General features: G+C 37.5%; 1 protein-coding gene and 1 pseudogene across 1 annotated transcript in view; one reads left to right on the forward strand and one right to left on the reverse strand.

The window, feature by feature from the left end:
• The window catches only part of LOC144251957 (serine palmitoyltransferase 1-like), a gene marked incomplete at its 3' end in the record, with an annotated part of 43,663 nt that extends 23,435 nt beyond the window's left edge, over positions 1-20,228 (reverse strand). The window contains exons 1-5 of the mRNA XM_077794571.1: positions 20,160-20,228; positions 17,144-17,251; positions 16,149-16,243; positions 1,962-2,055; positions 922-994 (exon numbers count right to left, since the gene is read on the reverse strand). Of these exons, the coding sequence (XP_077650697.1) occupies positions 922-994; positions 1,962-2,055; positions 16,149-16,243; positions 17,144-17,251; positions 20,160-20,216 (427 nt within the window). The remainder of the gene's footprint in view (positions 1-921; positions 995-1,961; positions 2,056-16,148; positions 16,244-17,143; positions 17,252-20,159) is intronic.
• A 708-nt stretch (positions 20,229-20,936) lies between these two features.
• LOC144251958 (small nucleolar RNA U13) lies at positions 20,937-21,048 on the forward strand (annotated as a pseudogene).
• The last annotated feature ends 1,034 nt before the right edge of the window (positions 21,049-22,082 follow it).

The following is a 22,082-nucleotide window of genomic DNA, read 5'->3' on the forward strand; positions in this document are numbered from 1 at the left end:
TAAGGGTAGGAGACAGACGATGTCTCCCTTGATCTACTTACCCCACACTTGGATATTGGGTAAGCCAGAATGCTATTTTCAGCAATACAGTCATTTGAACAGTTATTTAACGACATTTTCAGAAGAAAAGACCAACATACACTTAATAAAAACAGCCATAAAATGCCAAGATCTTTCTTAAAGACTGAGTGAGGGAGCTCATGACATTTGTTATACACTTACCCAAATATTTAGTTAGCCTGCCTTGGGTCATAATCACACAAAGAAGTCAAAGAACTTTCATTCCAGAAAGAAAAAAGCTTTTAACTTCACCAGCAAATCTGTTGTTGCCTTTCTTCCTGGAACATGGTGCCCAGCTAGGGCTCTTTTCCAGTTCGGGCTCTTTCCCAGCCCCCTTTGTGGCTAGGTATGGCCTGGAGTTAGTGGTCACCAGAGGACAGTGGGTAGAAATGATGTGCAAGGCCACCTCTCCTTCAGAGCTACCCTGCACTTCTATTCCCCCATACTGTGACTTGTGTCCACCACAAAGACCAGGCCAATATCCTCAGACACTAGAGCAATGAGATGGGGAAGACCTGGGTTCTTGGACAACTATGAGAACAGCACCACCTGCAAATGGGTCTTCTCCTAACAGCTGGCACACACAATGCAAACAGTATTCTCCACACTGCTGTGTCTTGGGGCATTTGGGAACAGGAGCCCGATATGGCATGTTTTAAGGCACCCACAGCTCTTTTCCACAGGTTACTTTCAATCCCAGATCAGTGTACTTCCCAACAATGCTTCCAAACCACAAAATGAAAGTTAGGTAAGATATTGCACATGTCAGCTTAACACCCAAACTGATCATATATTCCAATGAGCTCTGAAATCAATCTTAAAAGTAGAAGTGTTAAAAACAAGAGTATCACAATAACTTACCAAAAGTGCCATAAAATCCTCTAGGGCCACAGGTTCCCACTCCATACTTCTTAAGAGATGCTAAAGCTGCTGCCTATATTTTAGGAAAAATTTATATTTTAATAATTTATCTAAAAGTATAAAAATCAACATTTTCATGCTTTTTATTCTTTAACCCACACAGTTCCTTATCCTTCCTCTACTTCTCTTCCTTTCTTAGAACTAAGATAATTCTTTTTATTTTTTTTTATTTATATGCGATGCTGAGAATTGAAACCAGAGCTTCATACATGCTAGGCAAGTGCTCTACCACAGAGCCACAACCCCAGCCCAGGACTAAGACAACTCTAATAGGATGTAAGAAAACTACAGGTGTGAAGACTCAGGTGCATGACTTAAAACATGGAACAGTTATATTAGCTTGACTCTGAAAACCTTGTTAACCAAATGCCTTTATATTTTTTACATTGTGGATCTAAGTCTTTCCTGAAAAATGTTTGCTACTTCACAATCCCAATATTAGGAATAAATCCCTAGCACCTTTCTGACTAACTCAAGTCTGGTTTACTTGGTACTTCGATGTCACCCACACTAAGCTCTATGAGACATTCTTTTTTTTTTTTTTTGGTACTGCTGATTGAACAAAGGGGCACTCAACCACTGAGCCACATACCCAACCTTATTTTATATTTTATTTAGAGACACGGTCTCACTTGAGTTGCTCAGAGCCTCACTATTGTTGAGGCTGACTTTGAACTCGTGATCTTCCTGCCTCAGCCTCCAACCGATGGGATTATAGGCATGTGCCCTGCACCTGGCACTATTAGACATTCTTGCTTCCCTTTGTCTAAGTCCAGGTTATGGGTCTGTCAGACAAAGCGTAATGGAAAATGCTTACACATCCCTTCTGATAGTCCACACTTACCTTTTATTTTATGTTCTGTTTCTTAAGTCAGTAATGTTATATGTGTCTTGGGGCATTTGGGAACAGGAGCCTGATATGGCATGTTCTAAGGCACCTACCCACAGCTCTGCACACTTCAGCATTATGTGCTACTCACCTTAACCCTAGGATTATCCAGCAATCCAAGAAAATTAAAGGACGCAAAGTTCACACATTCTTTCCCATTCACCACAATGTTGTGGCTTGGAGGGCTAGGAAAAAGAGATAAAAAGTGATATGCTTCAATACACATTCATGTCACATATTACCCTAGTGGTAGGCACAACAGAGTAGCGTAGCCATTCTGCCCTACTTGCATACCAATCTTCTCTTTTATTTTTAAGGAGTAAAAGGAAAGTAAAAACTAGACACCTTTCCATAAATTCTATTCTGAGTAACTTACCATGTACTACTTAAATAAAAAAGAAAAATGAGCTAGAATTCCGAGATGGACAAATGGCAAATCTTTGCTTTGTTTTAAACTTTGCTTAAGAAAGAAGTAGCTAAATAAAGTATCTCAGAAATATCTGGAATTATACAAATAGGCAGGAAACATAAAATGATCAAGATCAAAAGCAAGAATAGGCAGAGTAAGCTATGATTAATGTTTAAAAATAAACATTATCTATAAGAAGTCATGAAAAAAATAATAGGGATTCCCCATCCTTATCCTACCATCTCCCCCCAAATTAGGAAACTGATCCGAGCATGGCTAAGATGGGAGAATGGGTACTTGAGGACCCCCTGGTAAGCCCTCTCCTGAATACACTGAAGTATAAGCCATGCTTCAAAAAATATGGGGTCAAACTACAGGTCACGAACCATTTATTCAAGGACTGTGAGACCATGTTCATTATAACCAGCCTATTTTGACTAAAGGGAACAATAAGAATATAATGGAACAAAGGAGACACAGCCATTGCACAGGGTGAGGGACCGTGCGTGCCAGCAAACTCTGATTTCAGTTTTGTTTCTGTATTAGCCCGTGAACTGGGTCACTCTATAAAATGCACTGAAGCTAGAAAAGACTGAGAAATGTGGCTCCTGTGGATAGTCTCAAATAGAATTGGTGATTTCATGAGAAAAATAACACAAAATACTGGAAAAACCAGAGAAGGAAACGTCAGTCTGAAGTAAATTCACAAAAGCAAAGTGACCCATACAAAGGCAAGAAGACTCAGTGAAAATAAAATGGACTGTAGATAGACACCATCTGCACTATGACTGCTGACAGCACTGGATGCTTAGGATGTCACCTGGACTCTATGATCAGGGTCATCACCTTTAAATTAGGGGGAGAATCTCTCACTTAGGGTAACTGTGATTATAGAAGTGCATGCTCCATAAAAGATACTCTTAAACGTCTCCATTGTTCCATGGGCCTTTGAGGGCTTCTTTCAAATCCAGTGTTATTTACTTTCCTACTTATCAGGGCCTTCTCTGAGTGTCCCCAACTCTTCTCTGATTGTGGAGGTGCTGGCCATCACAAAGAGACAAACAAAAACACCTGAGTAGACAAACCCTTACTAGAGGTTGTTGGCTGAGAATTTAAGCCATTCCATAAACACTGTAACACAAAAAGAATATAAAATATCAAGAGTAAGTACATCCACAGCTCCAGACTATATAGCCCTAAGCTGCCAGGGGGCAGCATGACATGATGTAGGGCTAGTATTCTGGTCTAGCGCTTAGAGAACGAAAGGAAATCAGCATCTAGTGCAAACTAAAGTCTCCTACCTGTCCTCCATGCAGGCTAGCTGGAATAAGTCAAACAAGGTACTAGATACAGGAATCTTAGAGCTAAAACCCTACACGGTACCTTGCAGAAGCAAGTCAGACCAAAGATACCCTCACAGTCAAGGTTAGAGAGGACTTAAAAGGAAGGAAGAGAAAACTCTTCCCAATCACAATCACAACCTCCCATGAGCAAGAGTCAGCAGACAAAAGAGTACAGAGGGAGGAGCACCTGAGAACTTGAGGTGTCAGAACAAGGAGGCGTTAAGGATCAGAAGCATAAACACAAGGAAAGATTGAGGCACTGTGAACAAAAGGACAGGCAGACAGATGTGTAAAATAACCATATGTAACTTCCAGAAATAAAAATTAAGTGTCAATAAAATTAGAAATCTAAGATACAGATTAAATACCCAGACACTGTGGAAAATGAAAGAGCTGAGAAATATAAAGAAATGAAAAAATAGGACTCTGCACATACTGGACATGAAGGATACCAAGAAAAGGTTAAAAGAACATTAGGTACAAGGCAGGGTTGTGGCTCAGTGGTACAGCGCTTGCCCCACATGCGTGAGGAACTGGGTTTGTTTTTCATATAAATAAATCAAGTCCACTGGCAACTCACAAACAAACAAACAAACAAACAAAACAAACAAACCACACATTAGGCAGATGTTCCAAATAAAACAATGGAGAAGAAAAGGAAAAGGGAAGAGATAACATTTCAAATAGATAACAGCTAAAAAGTTCTCAGAATTCATTTAGGACTGGAATCAGACTGAAAAGGAAAAACCTCAACAAGGTAAGAATAAATTACAGAAAGACACATATAGTCAAACTGCAGAATTCTACCAATAAAGAGAACAATTGTAAAAGCCACTAGGAAAAACAAAAGATAGGCACCAATTAGACTGACATTAGCCTCACCAAAATAGTGACAAGAACGTGATGGTGAAATTTTCCAAGGGCTGTGGGGAAAATACCCATCTAGAACTTATTTCTCTCTGTTACTCAAAAAGGTAAAATGAAAACATTTTTCAGTAAGAGATGAGATTATCTTCTACAAACCCCTACTGAAGGATCTAACAGAGAATATATTTTAGGAAAAAAACATTTTAAGTCCAAAGAAGTTGGATAGATAAAGCAATAACTACTCACAGAGTAGCAAAGAAACTGGTAACAGGTAAAGGTAACAAGTGGTAATTCACAAAAATAATAATCCAGGAGGGTGTAAACTGGGGGAACTGAAGTGGGTGAGAGTGGGGAATAACCGAGGTAGAGAGTGGAGAAAGTCCCAGTCCTGTTCAGTAAGATGAGAAAATGCTTATGTTAAACATGAGGGTTAAGAAAGAAATGAAGAAAAGTGAGTTGAGAAAATGAGATCAGGAAAACAGAATGCAAGGGGGAAAAAGAAATGAAACCAGTAAAAGCATGGTATTTAAGAACGATGATGCTCAAAGTAGAATCTACAAGCCATCTGCTCCAATTTTTATCCCTGCAGTAACAGAGAGCCACATAGGTGAGCCCTCAGTCTCTCACATCACCTGGCACTCCTGCAATTACGTCAGCTATTTGGGCAACACGAGCAGCAGAGAGCAAGAGCTGCCAATCTAACATGTATTCTCTTGTTTCTACCCTGCCACCTGGAACAGCAGAGGCATTTTCCAGTTGTTCCTGCAACTAGGTGTGGCCAGTGCTGCCTTAACCAACCTGACAAAGCAGAAAGGACCTCTTTTCTTTTCTGTTTTTTTGATTTTTTTTTTTTAGGATTTTAAATTAAACTAGAATAACAAGATTGGCTGTTCTCTAACTTGTTTCTAGTCCAAAACTACTTTTATTTTTTAAAAATTTCATTGGTGACTTATAATTGTATATGCCAGAGGGAGTCAATGCATTGTATTTGCACGTGTACATAACCTAATTTGATCTGCTTACCATCCTGTCTTAGGTGACTTATCAATAGAAGTCACACAACACCTCAAGAGTACAATAGCAGAATGGGAACCTGGGTCCCTGAACATTTGTGGAGCTGTCCCCTCCCTTCACTTGTAGGCAAAGAGAAATTAACAACTATTTTATTCAAACCAGGAAAGTTTGGATTTCCTATTATAAGGAGCAGAACTGAATTCTAACTACTGCCAGAAATGATCTCTATCAATTCTACTTTTAGGTAGTCAAAAGAAACAAATTTCTTCTTTCTACCTCCCTCTTTCCTTCTCTCTGCCTCTCTTAGACAGAGGTAAAATAATTTGACATAAATATAGCATAAATTCCCACCCAAATTATATATTCCTTGGAATAAGACTTCATAATGAAAGTACTACACAACCAAGTAAATAAACTTTTAAAACAAAAAGACAACAAAAAACTTTACCACAGGGGTCAAGTGTAGGAGTGACAGTGAATAAATATTTGAGACTTGGGTAAAATACTGCAAAATACACAGATTTAAGAAATTATGGATCTCAAGTATTAATGAAGATGTAAAAATGACATCTTGAAAATTAATTTTTGAAGTGATTAAAATGATAAATATGGTATCCAAAGTGTCTGTAAAGAATCAGAATAAGATTACTGCACGAAGTAAGGGGAATTGCAATATTTTCAAATAATACTATTTGTACGAAGAGAGTTAATATATGTATGATTAAATTAGATAGATTATTTTTGGCTATTTCTTATATATCCATTTAATTTTACATATCAAAGTGGCCAAAAATACCTTAAATTTTACTAGGAAAATTATGAATTATCTCATACTTCAGCAGTATTAATATTTATTATACAAATAACTTAGTAATCACAATAAATGTATTCAAACCCCTCAGTTAAAAGATGAAGATACTGGACTGGGGTTGTATCTCAGTGGTACAGCACTTGCCTAGCACAAGTAAGGCAGTGGGTTTGATTCTTGGCACCACATAAAAATAAACAAAATAAAGTTATTGTGTCCATCTATAACTAAATTGTTGAAAAAAAGATGAAGATACTGATTGGGCTTTTAAAACCCAATTATGTACAAAATAAACAAGAGTAAAGTTGAAAACAGAAGAGAGAGAATGATAATTATTAATTACTTATTAACTAAATTATTAATTACTTGTTAAAACTAAGCTGGTATAGCTACAGTGCTATCAGACAGACTTTAAGATAAAAAGTATTATTAGAAAAATGAGGAAAGCTGCTACAAGATGACAAAAGGAACATTCAAAACCACTAAAAAATACTGAGCCCTAAGACACCTAGCAACATACTTTCAAACCCACAAGATAAAGATCTGCATATGTAACACACAATATAACTTTAACATTTGCACAAACTCTCAATAAAGATAAAAGTGAATCTCAACAAGAGCACTAGTCTCATTCAGAAAGGATATCATCCTCAACACAGATACAGGAGTTTTTAAAGTTTGCCACAAATTCATTTGGCACTAAAACCTGTCCTAAACTGATGATGAACTATTTATTGCTTTTACTTATTCCACTGAGTGCAAATATTCACATGGGATGCTGCCCCAGGCTTCACGAAAAAGTGGTTCTCTAATAAGGAAAAAGTACTTCATTATATTTCAAAACCTAAATAATTCTGAATTCGCCACTCTAAAGGTTTTGGAAAACTGACTGTGAAGTAGTACTAGAAAAAGTTAAAAATGTATATTTTGTGAGTTCAACTGTATCAGAAAAAGAACAGTGTGAATCTAAAAGATGTAGAAGAAAGTTAAATATCAGGAAGCATCATTCAATTTGAAAAAAATACATGATATATAATGAAATAAAGAAAATTATGAATGCTCTTAATAGAGACAGAAATGATATTTGATAAAATCCAACATTTATTTAAAAATTAAAATTCTTAGAAAACTAAGATCAGAAAAGTATATTCTCAAACTGAGAAGATAATATATACCCCAATCTATAAATATTAAGTGGAAATTAATGGAGAAATATTCTGCAACAACAGGAACAAAACAAGAATGCTTGATTTTTTTTATTGCTCATCATATTAATAAAGGCCATACTGTATTATGAGGCAAAAACTATTATCTCTACAAACTTCAAAATTACATGGAAGGATAAGATAAGTAAACTAAACTCAGAAGGAAGAAGGTGGCACGTATCAGTAATCCCACCAGAGGCAGGAGGATTTCAAGTTTGAGGCCAGGCAGGATGCTGTCTTATAATAAAACATAAGATCCTTAGTGAAATTCTGTCCCAAAATAAAATTTAAAAACGGCTGAGAGTGTAGCTCAGTGGTAGAGTACTTATCTAGCATGTACAATGTCCTGGGTAGAATACCCAGTAATGCCCAAAAAGAAAAGGGGAAGAAAGTACTTTACACAAAGAAGTAGTAAATATTTCAGACCCTGGTAGTGCTAGAGTTGGCACTGGTGCAGATAGGCAAAGAGACATAAGAACATGGAATGCAGGAAATTGTATACATAAAAATACTTGAAAATGAGAGCAGGTGCCCCACAAATTACTAGGTTACACATAAATTTCTCTAAATGGGCAAAGTTAAACTACCAGTACAAGAACATGAAAAATATTTTTAAAAAGATCGTGTTAGCTTTTTAAAAATATCTTGTGACTTTGGAATTGACTTCTTAAGTACATAAAAGCCTCCAAATAACAAAACAATGCCACACTGGATGCATTTGACCAAGTCAAAATTAAGGAATTTGTTTTCGTGATACCAAAGTCAAAGTAACAGGTGATAGAGATTTATTATATTACACTGAATCTAAGAGGTCATCAATTATATTTTATCTATCACTATGGAAGAAAAACAATGTCAATTAAAATGAAAGAATATATTTTTGTCATGTAGACCTATTTAGTTTATATTTAACAAAAAGGTTGATTAGTCATTCTTAGACACAGATCTTTGTCATACTGCTTTTATACTTATGGAAAGGAAAATATAATAGATACATCAAAATATACCTAAACCTCTTTATCCAGTTGTCTTTCTCTTCTGCTGAATCATCAGTATGCTGGGTATTCACGCAATATCCTCCTTGTGCTGTCAGGTGTATTTTAGCATTTTTAAAGCACCCCTAGACTACCTATTATTGCTATTGTCTTTCATTCTCAAGTTTTGATGCTAAAATTTTCCTACTGGAACAATCTCACAGTTTCATCTTTCCCCCAATCAAATCACATGTTTCTATAAAGTAAGTTGTCACTGTCCAAAGGCAACAGGTAGTCTGACAAACTGATATTCAAGCCATGTTTTAGTCACAGCATCCTCTCTTCATCTGCTCAGTGTGGTCAGGCTATTTCTCCAGCCATACGTTGCTTTACTGACCAGCAGTATATGTGACTTTATAGTAGCACTGACAGTAGGGAGAGCCAAGACCAAGTTCATCAGTACATAGGCAATGACAACCACAATGTCTCTAGCCAACAATGACTCATCAATGACTCTCAGCAACTGATGATTCATTCCTACTTCAGAGATCTCAAAATAGGGGAAAAAACCCAAAACGTCTTAGAATCAATGCAATAGAGTACTACATCAAAAAACTAATGATTAAAATCTAAAATGCATGTATAACTTCTGCTACCTAAAAGAAGACTGGGAATCCAGCAGAAAAAAATAGGTAAAAGATTTGATGAGGCTAATCCATTTTTCAAGATGGCAGAAGAGACAGAGTTGCTAGGACACTTTCCTGGCTGCTCCATGGTGTGAAACCAGGAAAACAGATAGGCAACTTCTCAGAAAGATGGGCGACAAAGAATTTTAAAAAGGGAGACTATACTGGGCTTTAATTCTGGATACTCAAAGTAGATTGGGGACCCAGGAGGTTGGATATAATAAAATAAGGAAGAAATCCCCAGTGCCACCACAGCTGCAACAGCTGGAGGCACCTCCGTAAGCAACATGGAAAGAAAAGGGAATAAAGGAAGCCACGTTTTTAGGATGCCTGAGGTGTGTCTGAGTATGGAGAGATCAGAGATCAAATACACTGCCTGACTAAATCAAAAGGCTGCTGAACAACATCATTGTGCAGTAAAGAAACCACCTCTCTCCCAGCAGCCTGTGGAAGATAGGAAAGGAACCATTCTGAAGTTGCGGAGCTTAGCAGCTGGGAAAGCTGATTCTTGGCAAACCTGAGTTTAGCCTGAAATACAAGCCTGGTAAACCCACTGCACGACTCAGAGTGTGCCTAACTGACCAGAAGAAAATCAAATGTGGAGAGGGGTTTACAGTGGAGAATACTGATTGTGGAAACTAGCACCTGGCCAGGAATTCGAAAAGGTAGGGGTGGGATGTGAGAGACTGAGTTTGGGGACTGAAGACACCAGGAAATGTGGAGTCTGCAGGTGACGGAGTGGACTTAAGAATTAGCTTCTCCACTGCACCAGGAGAACCCAGGGGAGATTCCCCGGGTCTAGTCTTCCAGTGTGGACCAGCAACTGCAGGGCCCTAGTGGTACACAGATTTAAAATCTTCATATCAATCACCACTCAACAAGAACCTAGAGACTTCCTAAGCCTAAACTCCCCCTCCAGGATTCTATCTATGGGATTTCCTCTTACATACTAGCAACCCCACCCTGGGGGTGAAGCAGGCATCACACTCCAGACACTAACACTGCTGAGAAGGGAAGGTGAGATATATGAACTCCAAAGGAAGCAATTCACTTTTGATCAAGATTTTTAAAAATTTTTCTTTTTTTCTTTTCTGTTTAATTGTGACCTGAATGGCTCATGGAGACCTATACATATTCATTTTTTTCTCCTCACTTCTAGCATTTTGGAAGCCAGTTATTTTTCATTGATCAGTATTAAGATTTTTGATTAGTATATTTCAGTTTTATTTTTAATATTTTTATTTTTAATTAAAAAAAATTTTTACTTTATATTTCTCTCACCTGTTTCCCTCAATTCTTTCTCTCTTTGTCTAACAGCAACTCTCTATTGTTCTCTTTCACTCCTTCTTTAGTTTTTTACTTATATTTTTTTCTTTCTCCCTCATAATCATCACATCCTACATCACTTCTGTTCTCTCCTTGTCTACCATTCAAAATTGTAAACCCTTTTGCAAACTTATTATCACTATTGTCTGCAATAACTGATCACATCACTTTTGTTAATTGTGACAATTAGCATTGTAGATGTCTAGCAGCAATTATTTGGTTTAATACTGTATATTGTTTGCATTGGTTGTTGTTATTATTTGTCTCCCTCTAAATGGTGAGATACTGGAAACCTTCAAGGACACTATAAGTCCAAAGGGTAGAAACTCCACAGCCTCAGACTCATACTGTTAGATGGGTAGACACATAAACTACATGAAAAAGCAAGGGAAAAAAATCACTCCAAACAAACCAAGATACTTCAATAGAATCTACCAATACCACAGTAAAAAAAAAAAAAAAAAAAATTCAGAGAGGAGTTTAGAATGTACACAATCAAACTGGTCCTCCAGGTAAAGGACAATGAAAGGAGTGAAATTAGCAAGAAACAAGAAGTGAAAGATCATTTCAATAAGGAAATAGAAATTCTAAAGAAAAAATCAATCAGAAATTCTTGAAATACAGGAATCAATAAACCAAATTAAAAATTCAGGGGAAAGCATCAAAATCAAACTAGACCACTTGGAAGACAAGAATTTTAGGCAATTAAGACAAAATACGTAATCTTGAAAATAAAGTTGACTGGAAAATTATGTTAAGAAACTATGAACAGAACTTCCAAAAAATATGGAAAAACATGAAAAGACCAAATTTCAGATTTATCAGGATAGACAAAGGCTCAGAGATACAAACTAAAGGAATGCACAATCTTTTCACTGAAATAATATCAGAAAATTTCCCAAACCTTAAGAATGAAATGGAAAATCAAATACTTACAGGACTAACAGAACTACAAATACACAAAATTACAATAGACTCTCACCAATGCACATATTATGAAAATACCTAGCATACAGAACAAGGATAGAATTGTAAAGGGTGCCTGAGAAAAATGACAGGACAAATTTGGAGAAAAGCAATCCAGATCTTAGTTGATTTCTCCACCAGGACCTTCAAAGTTAGGAGTTTTGGAATAATATACACCAAGCTCTAAAAGAAAATGAATGTCAACCAAGAAAACTATACCCAGCAAAATTGTTTCAAAATTGACAATGAAATAAAAACCTTCCATGATAAACAAAAGAATTCACAACTAGAAGCCTGCACAAATTATATTCGATACAACAGTTCATGCAGAAGAAATGAAAAATAAAAGTGAAAACCAGCAAAGGGAGGAACTACAAAATAAAAAAAAACAGATAATAAACAAAAATGACAGGCGTAAAAGTCATTTCCTAATAATAATGTTGACTGTAAATGGTCTAAACTCATCAATCAAAAGATAGACTGGCAGACTGAATTAAAAACAAGACCTAACCACATGCTGTCTCAAAGAGACTCAGCTCATAGGCAAAGACATCCACAAATTTAAGATAAACATCATGCACATGCATCATGTAAATAAGCAAGGCTTTTTATCCTAATTATCAGGAAAGTGATCTTTAAACAGAAGTTAATCAGAATGGACCAAGAACATCATTTCATACTGTTTAAGGAATTATATATCGAGACATAACAACTGTACATATTTTTGCCCCCAACAGTGGAGCACCTACATACATCAAACAAACCCTTCTCAATTTCAAGAATCAAACAGACCACAACAGAATAATACTGGGTGATTTTAACATGCTTCTCTCACCACCAGATAGAATCTCCATACAAAAACTAAATAAAGAAGGTTAGGAACTAAAAAATTCAATTAATCATTTAGACTTAAAAGACACAGAATATTTCATCCATCAATGCCTGAATATACTTTCTTCTTAACAGCAACAAATATCCTTCTCTAAAACAGACCATATCTTAGGCCACAAAGAAACTCTTAATACCTTGCATTCTATCAGATCATAATAGAAAGAAATTAGAAATCAATAATATAATAAAAAATAGAAGCTACTTCAACACCTGGAGACTAAGATCAAGGATTAAATAAAAAAAAATTCTTAGAGGTAAATAAGAATATCAACATAACATCAAAATCTCTAAGATACTATAAAATCAGTTCTAAGAGGAAAGTTCATTGCATTGAGCTTATTTATTAAAAGAACAGAAAGTCATCAAATAAATAATCTAATATTACACCCGAAGCCCTAGAAGAACAAATCAACACCAAAATCAAAGACAGGAAATAATTAAAATCAGAGCAGAAATCAATGAAATAGAAATAAAAAACAATTTAAATAATCAATGAAACAAAAAGTTCATTCTTTGACAAAAATAAATAAAATTGATAAACCCTTAGCCAAGCTAATGAAGAGAAAGAGAGAAAAAACTCAAATTACTAAAATTCGTGATGAAAAAGAAATATCACGACAGACACTACTGAAATACAAACAATTCAAAACTACTTCGAAAATTTATATTCCAATAAAATAGAAAATCTTGAAGACATCAATAAACTCCTAGAGATATATGTCCTACCCAAATTAAATCAGGAGGACATAGAACATATAAACAGATCAGTTTCAAGTAATGAAACTGAAGACACCATCAAAAGCCTACCAACAAAGATAGGACCAGGACCAAACAGATTCTCAGCCAAGTTCTACCAGACCTTTAAAAGAAGAACGAACACCAATCCTACAAATTACTCCATGAAACAGAAAAAGAGGGAATCCTTCCAAACTCATTCTATGAAGATGTATCACCCTTGATACCAAAATTAGACAAAGACACATCATGGAAAGAAAACTTCAGACCAATATTCCTGATAAATGCAGACATAAAAATTCTTAATAAAAAGCTGCAAATCACACACAAAAATATACTAAAACAATAATGCACCATGACCAGGTGGGGTTCATCCCTTGGATGCAAGGTTGGTTCAACATACAGAAATCAATAAATATAATTCATCACATCAACAGACTCAAAGACAAGAGTCACATAATTATCTCAATAGATGCAGAAAAAGTATTTAAGAAAACACAGCATCTATCGTGATTAAAACACTAGAAAAAATAGGAATGAAAGGATCATACCTCAACACTGCAAGAACTATATGTGACAAACTCAAGGCCAACGTCATTCTAAATAGAGAAAATGGAAAGCATTCCCTCTAAAACAGGAACAAGACAAGGATGTTCTCTTTCACCACTTCTATTCAACAGTCTTCAAATCTCTAGTCAGAGCAATTAGGTAAAAGAATGAAATAAAAGGGATATGAGTACGAAAACAAGAGCTCAAACTATCCTTACTTGCCGACAAGAAGATCCTATATTTAGAAGACCCAAAAAACTCTACCAGAAAACTTTGACAATTCCTAAACAAATTCAGCAAAACAAGATACAAAATTAACACCCATAAACCAGTTGCGTTCCTATACACCAGTGATGAATCAACTGAAAGGGAAATTAGGAATAAACAATCTTATTCACAATAGCCTCATTAAAAAAGAAAATACTTGGGAATCATTCTAACAAAAGAGGTGAAAGACCTCTACAACGAAAGCTACAGATCACTAAAGACATTGAAGACCTTAAAAGATGGAAAGATATCTCATGTTCTTGGATAGGCGGAATTAACATTGTCAAAATGCCACACTACTAAAAGCACGATACTGATGAATACATAAAGTGATATATTCATATGAGGGAACAGTAATTAGTCATAAAAATGAATGAAGTACTAATATATGCTACAATAGGATGATCCTAGAAAACACAAGTAAAATGAGCAAGACACCAAATGTTACATATTGTATGATTTATTTTATATGAAATATCCAGAATAGGTAAATAATACAAGTGGAATAATGATTGCCAGGACTGGGCATATGGGGAGGAATAGGAAGGAATGGAGCATGACTGCTAATGGGTTTGGGATTTTTTTTGGAAGTGATGAAAATGTTCTGGAATTAGAAAGTGGTGAGAGTTATACAACTCTTAATAATATAATTAAAAGTTATACAACTTTTAATATATTAAAAACACCTAATTCAGGGGCTGGAGTTATGGCTCAGCAGTAGAACGCTCGCCTTGCATGTGCAATGCCCTGGATCCCATCCTCATCACCACACATAGATAAATAAGAATGAAGTTAAACAAACAATCAAACAAAAACCACCTAATTGAGCCAGGTAATCCCTGCTACTCCCAGGAGGCTGAGGTAGGTGGATCACAAGTTTGAGGTCAGCATGGGCAACTTAGAAAGATTCTGTCTCAAAGCAAAAAAAAAAAAAAAAAAAAAAAAATAAGAAGGGCTGAGAATACAGCTCAATGGTAGAGTACCCCTGGGTTCAATTCCCAGTACCAAAACAAACAACCAACAAACAAAAGAGACCAACTATCCTCCCAAACCACTTAATTATGTACTTCATAGAGGAAGGCTGCCTTTTTCTCATCCACACAAAGGCTGGAAAAGAGCTCCTACAGGCTTGAGGAGCAATCTGTTTTTATAAAGCCATTCTCTCTCTCTCTCTCTCACAATTAGTGGCTATAACAACATGGGAATGAAAGAAAAAACAAAACATGAAATAACAGCATAAGCAAGTTCCTTGGAAAAAGAGGTAAATACAAGGGAAAAAAGCAAAATAGAAATTGATTCCTTCTAGAAAGTAGAAATCTGGAGTGAGGTAGGATGGTAGATTGCAGTTTTCCTCATTAAAGAAAATTTAAATTATGGACATGCATGACTAGTTATGAGAAGTCATGCTCATGTGAATAGATGTACAGGACATGAAGGCTATTGTCACCACTCTTTCAGCTCTGAATATTAAGTGTTAGCTAATGCATTAAGAAAATCAAAGCTATCTTAAGATTTCATCTCACTCCAGTCAGAATGGCACTGAATATTAAAAACAGCATACTATAGGGACATAGCCACATCAATGTTTATAGCAGCACAATTTACAATAGCTAAACTGTGAAACCTAGATGCCCTTCAGTAGATGAATGGATAAAGAAAATGTGGTATATATATACAATGGAATACTACTAAGCATTAATAGAAAATAAAATCACAGCATTTATAGGTAAATGGATAGAATTGGAGAATATAATGCTAAGTGAGGTCAGCCAATCCCCCAAAACCAAATGCTGAGTGTTTTCTCTGATATAAAGATGCTGATTCATAATGGGGTTGGAGGCAAGGGAGCATGGGAGGATCAGACAAATTCTAGATAGAGCAAAGGGGGGCGGGCATGGGAGTAGAAAAGATGGTGGAATGAGATGGATATCACTACCCTAAGTACATGTATGAAGACATGAATGGTGTGAATACAGTTTGTATACAACCAGAGATATGAAAATTTGTGCTCTATATGTATAATATAAATTGTAATGGATTCTGCTGTAATATATAACAAATCAGAACAAAAAATAATTAAAAATAAAGAAAAGAAAAGGAATAGGAAAAAGATACTATTCATGATACAAAGGAAAACTATGGGTACCTAGAGATGAATCTATTGAAAAAATACGCACTTTGGCAAACATAACCAGAGAAAACCAAATTCAAGTTCTTCAAATAGCAAAACCAATTTACCCTGAAACAATGTTATAGTTGAGAGCAGGATGGTCTTTTGAAACAGGAGAAACAAGAGGTTCCGGTTGCCATTCTTCAATCAATTCTTCCTTTTCCTACAGGAGAAAAGGGTTACAACTCAGCACTGTCATTTCACACAGTCTTCAGCAATCTCTAAGCTACAGGTGTAGCCAGGCACAGTGGTGCACACCTGTAATCCTAGTGACTCTGGAGGCTGAGGCAGAAGGACTGTAAGTCCAAGACCAGCCTTAGCAACTTAGTGAGGCCCTTAGTAACTTAGTGAGATTCTGTCTCAAATAAAACAGTAAAAAGGGCTAGGGATGTGGCTCAATGGTTAAATACCCCTGGGTACAATCACCAATATGAAAAAACAAACAAACCCTCCCCTACCAAACTATAGGTTGTAATGGAAATTCATAATGAATTCACTATTAGAGATAACCTGCATAGCCATTGTGGCTAGAATGAAAACAGAATCATTTCTGAGTTTTATGTACTTTGTCCTTAACTCCTTCCTTATCACAAGCTAAAGGTTCTATGGACGACTGATATTTAAGAAAATTTCATTTCTGTGATCAGGATTTTTTTTCTCTCTTACCATACACAACACATCAAGATTCCATTTTAGATGGGGGTAGGTAGGATTCTAACTCCAAATGTCCTTTGTAAAGTCCTCAGGGAGATCTTTTTCCAGGGTTCAGAAATAGTTTAGCTTTTCTCAAGGAACTCATAATCTTTATATAAACTATTATAAAATCCAATAGTTTTTCAGACTACTGCTTTCTCCCAGCAAACACAGGAATACAACTTTGGATACTGACTTTATCCCAAACTTTCCCAATATTTTGCCTATGGTGACATTTCATTCATCTTAATTTCCTTACATTTCAGAAGATATTTTAACATATCCTGTATAGCTGAGGCACCACAATTCCTTTTGAGAGAGATGTAGCAATTACAATCATACACAAAACAAAACATGTTTAATTTCTTACCTTGACTGTAAGATCAGATCGTTCTTGTAATTTGTAAGTTTTAGAGAAAAGAAGTCTGATTATCCAGAGTATCAGAATTCCTTCCAAAATAAGATGATAAGCAGGGGCCTAGAAGAAAAACATAAAAGTGAAATAAATAAATAAATAAATAAATAAAATATACACTTCCACAGCCTGCACATAACATTTAGCATTCCTGAATGTATTGCCTCTCCTGAACTTTAAATCTACTTCTTCTTAAAATTTACTTTCATAAAATAGACTTCTATAGTCAAGAAAAATATATATGAGTGCCAAGAAAAATATATAAAAGGAAGATGGCTGATGAATGAGTTTATAGTGTTCTAATCTAAAGCTAGTAAAAATGTAGAAAGACCACACTGGTTTCTTCATTATCAGTTCCTTAAACCATCCAAATGTGGGCTTAGAAGCAAAGTTTAGCATTAAGCACTATTACCTTTGTGGATAAGCTTCAGCTTGTTCTTGCCAAGAGAAGAGTGTTTGAGTTACAGAAAGTATAACTAGTGTTAAAAATTTAGCCTTTTTATAAACATCCAGATATCAAAATAGATTTTGATATATAACTAAGTTTTCTGAGATGACACTGCCTCAAGTTCTACAACCATTTTACCTGGACTTTCTAAGCAGTCCTATGAATGTATCCGTAAATGTGGTTATCAAAAACCAAATAGCTGCCTCACAACAATTACGTACTTGTTATTTAAAGAGGGAAAAATATTAAAGTTTGGATTGACTATATAGGCTTTCTATCATTTAGTTTCTTTTTCTACATTAAAGATTTAACCTAAATTCTAAGTGTTTGTAAAGGGTTAATCGTCCTACATCAAACTTGTGTCAAATAATTCCATCCACTTATAAATTTGGAAGTAGAAGTTGAACATTAGAGTTCATATGCCTATGAGTCAGAAAGACAAAAGTAATACCCCACAATGAGTTGATTACTTTGATAAATGATAAAAATAATCTTTGAGGTAAAATAGTAATTCTTTTAACTGGAAGATCATGGGATACATCCTTCCTATTTTTCAGGACAGACAGTTTTTACAGTGGGGTAAGTAGGTTAAAATTATACTGTATGAAATTTGCATTTAGGTTCTAAAGAAAAGAATCTGCAGAGAAATCTATGCAATATATATAGTTCAGATTAGTTTTCACTTGGAGAAAGGAGTTCTGAAATATCTTCAAAGTTTACTCATCAATTGAAAATCTTTCAAAAAGAGATCTATTGGGAAACGTGTGTGTGTGTGTTGGTGGAAAAGAAAAGCTCCCTCAGTTTTTGGAGGGAAAAAAATTAAAATTACTTAAATGATTAAGTTTACTTGGTGCAGTTAAGAATCAAACTTGTCAATTTTAACATTGCTGTTACATCTGAAAAAACTTATGTGATATTCTGGTAAAAACATCATCATCAACAACAACTTACTTTCAAAGCTCTCTTAATGTCTTATCAATTTCCTTTTCCAATTTCTAACAGTAGACAATTTCTCCTTCCCATGAAAAACCTCTAATGCTTCAGCTTTTCAAATCTCTTTAGGAATGAAAATCAAATTTTAAAAATCTGATACAGAATCCCAATATTTACAACAGTATAAACTATCAGATCCTTCAGGTTAATTTCAATTTTTACTGGTAGGAAATGACTAACAAAATATTTCAGTTTAATAACCCTTCTATCACGTCCATCGATCTACTCCAAGAGAAGCTAACAGAGTGATGTGGAAACCAGTTGCCACAATCTCTCTCTGTTCTTCTGCTTAACTGTATGTTTTCAGTCCAGGCTGACTTTCCTGTGGAAGATTCCAGATATTAATTACATCCTCAATCAGTTTGTTATGGGGTTCTGTACTCCAACAGGTGGTTATTGGAAAAATCATTTCAAAAAAGGCATTTAGAAATGTAAGGTAAATTACTTTCAAGTATTAGACTGAGTGACAATGATTCAATACAATTTTAAAAATGAATACACCAGAAATTGGAGACTGGAAAACTGCTGGCAAATTCACATATAAACTTTGAAGTCAAGGCACAAATGATTTTAAAGCTACATACACTCTGTATACACACTCACACTCTCTTTTTAGATATACCATACAAGCCTCCCCCAATATTACAGAGGACAAAGCAACTGGCCACAAGAACTGGTCTCTTGAAGACAATTTTTAAAAATTGCTGATCCTCCCTGAAACGTCATTTATTCAGTAACAAGTCTAAAGATCCTTTTAGTTTTCTCAAGGACTAGGATTTAGCAGGTAGAGACTCCATCCCACAAAGAAATCACTCTAAAGGAGAAACTACGAGTCTAGTGAATTAATAAAATCCACAAATGCCACTTCTTTTCCTCCTCAAGGAATGTCCACAGCTTCCTGTGCTGAGTGACTACCGCCCTGAACAGACCGGGGGACGCGGCAGACGTCCAGTGTTGGAGGAACACTCTTAAACGGGTGTCCTCATCTTCCGTGATCTCCATACCGCCAACAGCCAGCCCCGAAGAACTCACTCTCTACCTAAACTCTATCCAGAGACAGACAGCGGGATGACAACCACCTGATCGGCCGAGTCCTCCATCAGGGCTTCCTTTCTCACCCCCGCCCCGTCCCCGGTGAAGACGGCTCCGGTCTCACCAGGCTCTTCCGCGCGGGGCCCCGCGTTCTCCGGCGCCTCCTTCCCCGGCCCCGGACCGCGCTGCCCACGGCACTCGCGCCCACTCCGGCCACCCCTCCGGCCCACTCGGGTTTCCCCGGGCCCGCCGTTTCCCTCGGCCCCCTTCTCCTTTCCCGCGCCCCGAGGAGCCGGGAAACTGCGGCTCAAGTCAAAACCTTCCGTCCGGGCCCGGCGGTCGGTCCCCGCAGCCCACGCTCGGCCGCCGGGACCCGGAGCTCCAGAGTCCTCTCAGCCAGGAACGCCGAGTCGGGCGGGACCCGGTCGGCCCCGCCGAGGCCTCCGACCGCAAGTCCGCACGCGCCGTGCCACCCTCCCCCGGGCCCTCGGAGCCCACCTCGTAGAGAGCCTGCACCATCTCCACCAGGACCCACTGCTCGGCGGCGGTCGCCATGGTCGGCCGCTGAGCTTCCTTCCGGAAGGCGGGTCCCCAGGACGTCAAAGAGCGCGCGGCGCGACCTAGTGACGTCTTCGTGCCCCGCACCTCCTGGCGCCTGCGCACTGAGCCGCAGGAGGCCGGCGGGAGCGAAAGGGAGGGGTGGGGGCGGGGGCGGAGGGAGGAGGGCCTCCGGCTGGAGGGGCGGGGCCTGGAGGGGGAGGAGCTTGCCCGGGCGGGGGCGGGCGGAGCGGCGGACCGGTTTCTGCCCCAGTTGGAGCCTGGAGTGGGTGCAGCTGCAGAGAGTGCCATCCTGAATCACCCTGGAGCACACACAGAGAGATCGCAGCCTAATTCTTTACTCCTCAACTACATCAGTCTTTCGGGAATGCATCCTCAGTTTTGAAAACCCCAGAAGTCTATGCAGAAACACTCAACTCGTGCACAGTCGCGCTCCCTCTGTCTCAGGCCTGGTGGAGGCTTTGCGGGAGTGATTGCAGAGACGTTGCAGGCGGGACGTTCAGATGTTTCTAGTTTCCCTACTGCAGACCACGCTGCCATAAACATCAGTGCTCCCGGTGCACGTGCCTTTCTGTGCCTTGCAGAGTATTCCTGACTGCCCTCCTTTAGGTGATTTTGGTAAGTGCTGCCATATTCTCTCCAAAACTTCTCAGTTTCAAATGTTTGAAGATGTTTCCATGCTCCAGTTCATGATGGAGATTATCTGTCTTCAAAAATATATTTTTGGCGCCTTCGGTTCCTAAGGGCGATGACTGGGTGGCCACGCTCTGGTGTGAGATGTGCCACCCTCTCAACCTTGTTACCACGTCGGCGCAGGACCCGTCTGACGTGAACTTTGAAAAAAAAATATTTTTTGGCCAATTTAATGGAGCTTAAATGATACTTCCATGAGCTTTATTTTCCATTCATCATTACTCTTGAGGTTGAGCAACCCTGTATTCACTGGAATTGGTAGACCTTCTGTAAACCAATATTTCATATTCTTTGTGCATTTTTCTATTTGGTTATTTTTCATTTTCTTGTGGGTTTGAAGGAACAGAAGTTCTTAATATCTTATATTTTTCAGTTTCCTATAAAAATTATTTTTGCTCTATTTTTTGGGTTTTGTTGTTGTTGTAGATGGACACAATACATTTATTCTATTTATTTATTGTTTACTTGGTACGGAGAATTGAACCCAGTCTCAAACTCTGCTAGGCAAGTGCTCTTGAGCTACAGCCCCAGCCCTGCCTTATTTCTGTCTCCTTGTTCTTCTTGTCCTTTGTTACACCTACATTTCAATCCTTATGTAATGTGTCAGTTTGTTCCCTTACTGCCTCTGGGTTTGTATTGTGCTTGGAAAGGACTTAATTATCACAGCTGTGCTTGTCCCAGTTTGATGTTTTTTAAAGTTAGCTCTTTATTCTGAAAATTATATTTCTGTGTGATGAGAGATATGGGTCTTAGTTACCCCCCCCTAAGTAATAATAGATTTTCCCAGTGCCACTTATTTGTGTAATCCTGACTTTCCCCAATACTTTGAAGTAGCACCAGTACTGTGAATTACACTTCCACACAGACTTGACACCATGCAGCCCATAGTGTGAACGCTCTGCCCACATCCCCTGGATATCCATTCCTGCCCGCCCCTCAAGGTTTTTTTTTTATTCGAACAGGCCTCGCTTGCATTTCTCAAAAGCCTACATTCAGGCCACCATACCCAAATTTCCTTGAAGAATTGAAACTATCTGAGAGCTTATCTTCTTTGGGCAGTACTTGACAATAAGGAGGACAGAGGGTTTCTGTGATATAAATGTCACGATCTAGGGCAAACGTTATCATCTCCCTGAAGTTCTGAGACAATGGTACTGTCTTCAAGTTCGT

Source organism: Urocitellus parryii, unplaced genomic scaffold (genome assembly GCF_045843805.1).
Source record: "Urocitellus parryii isolate mUroPar1 unplaced genomic scaffold, mUroPar1.hap1 Scaffold_3250, whole genome shotgun sequence".
NCBI classification, from domain to species: domain Eukaryota; kingdom Metazoa; phylum Chordata; class Mammalia; order Rodentia; family Sciuridae; genus Urocitellus; species Urocitellus parryii.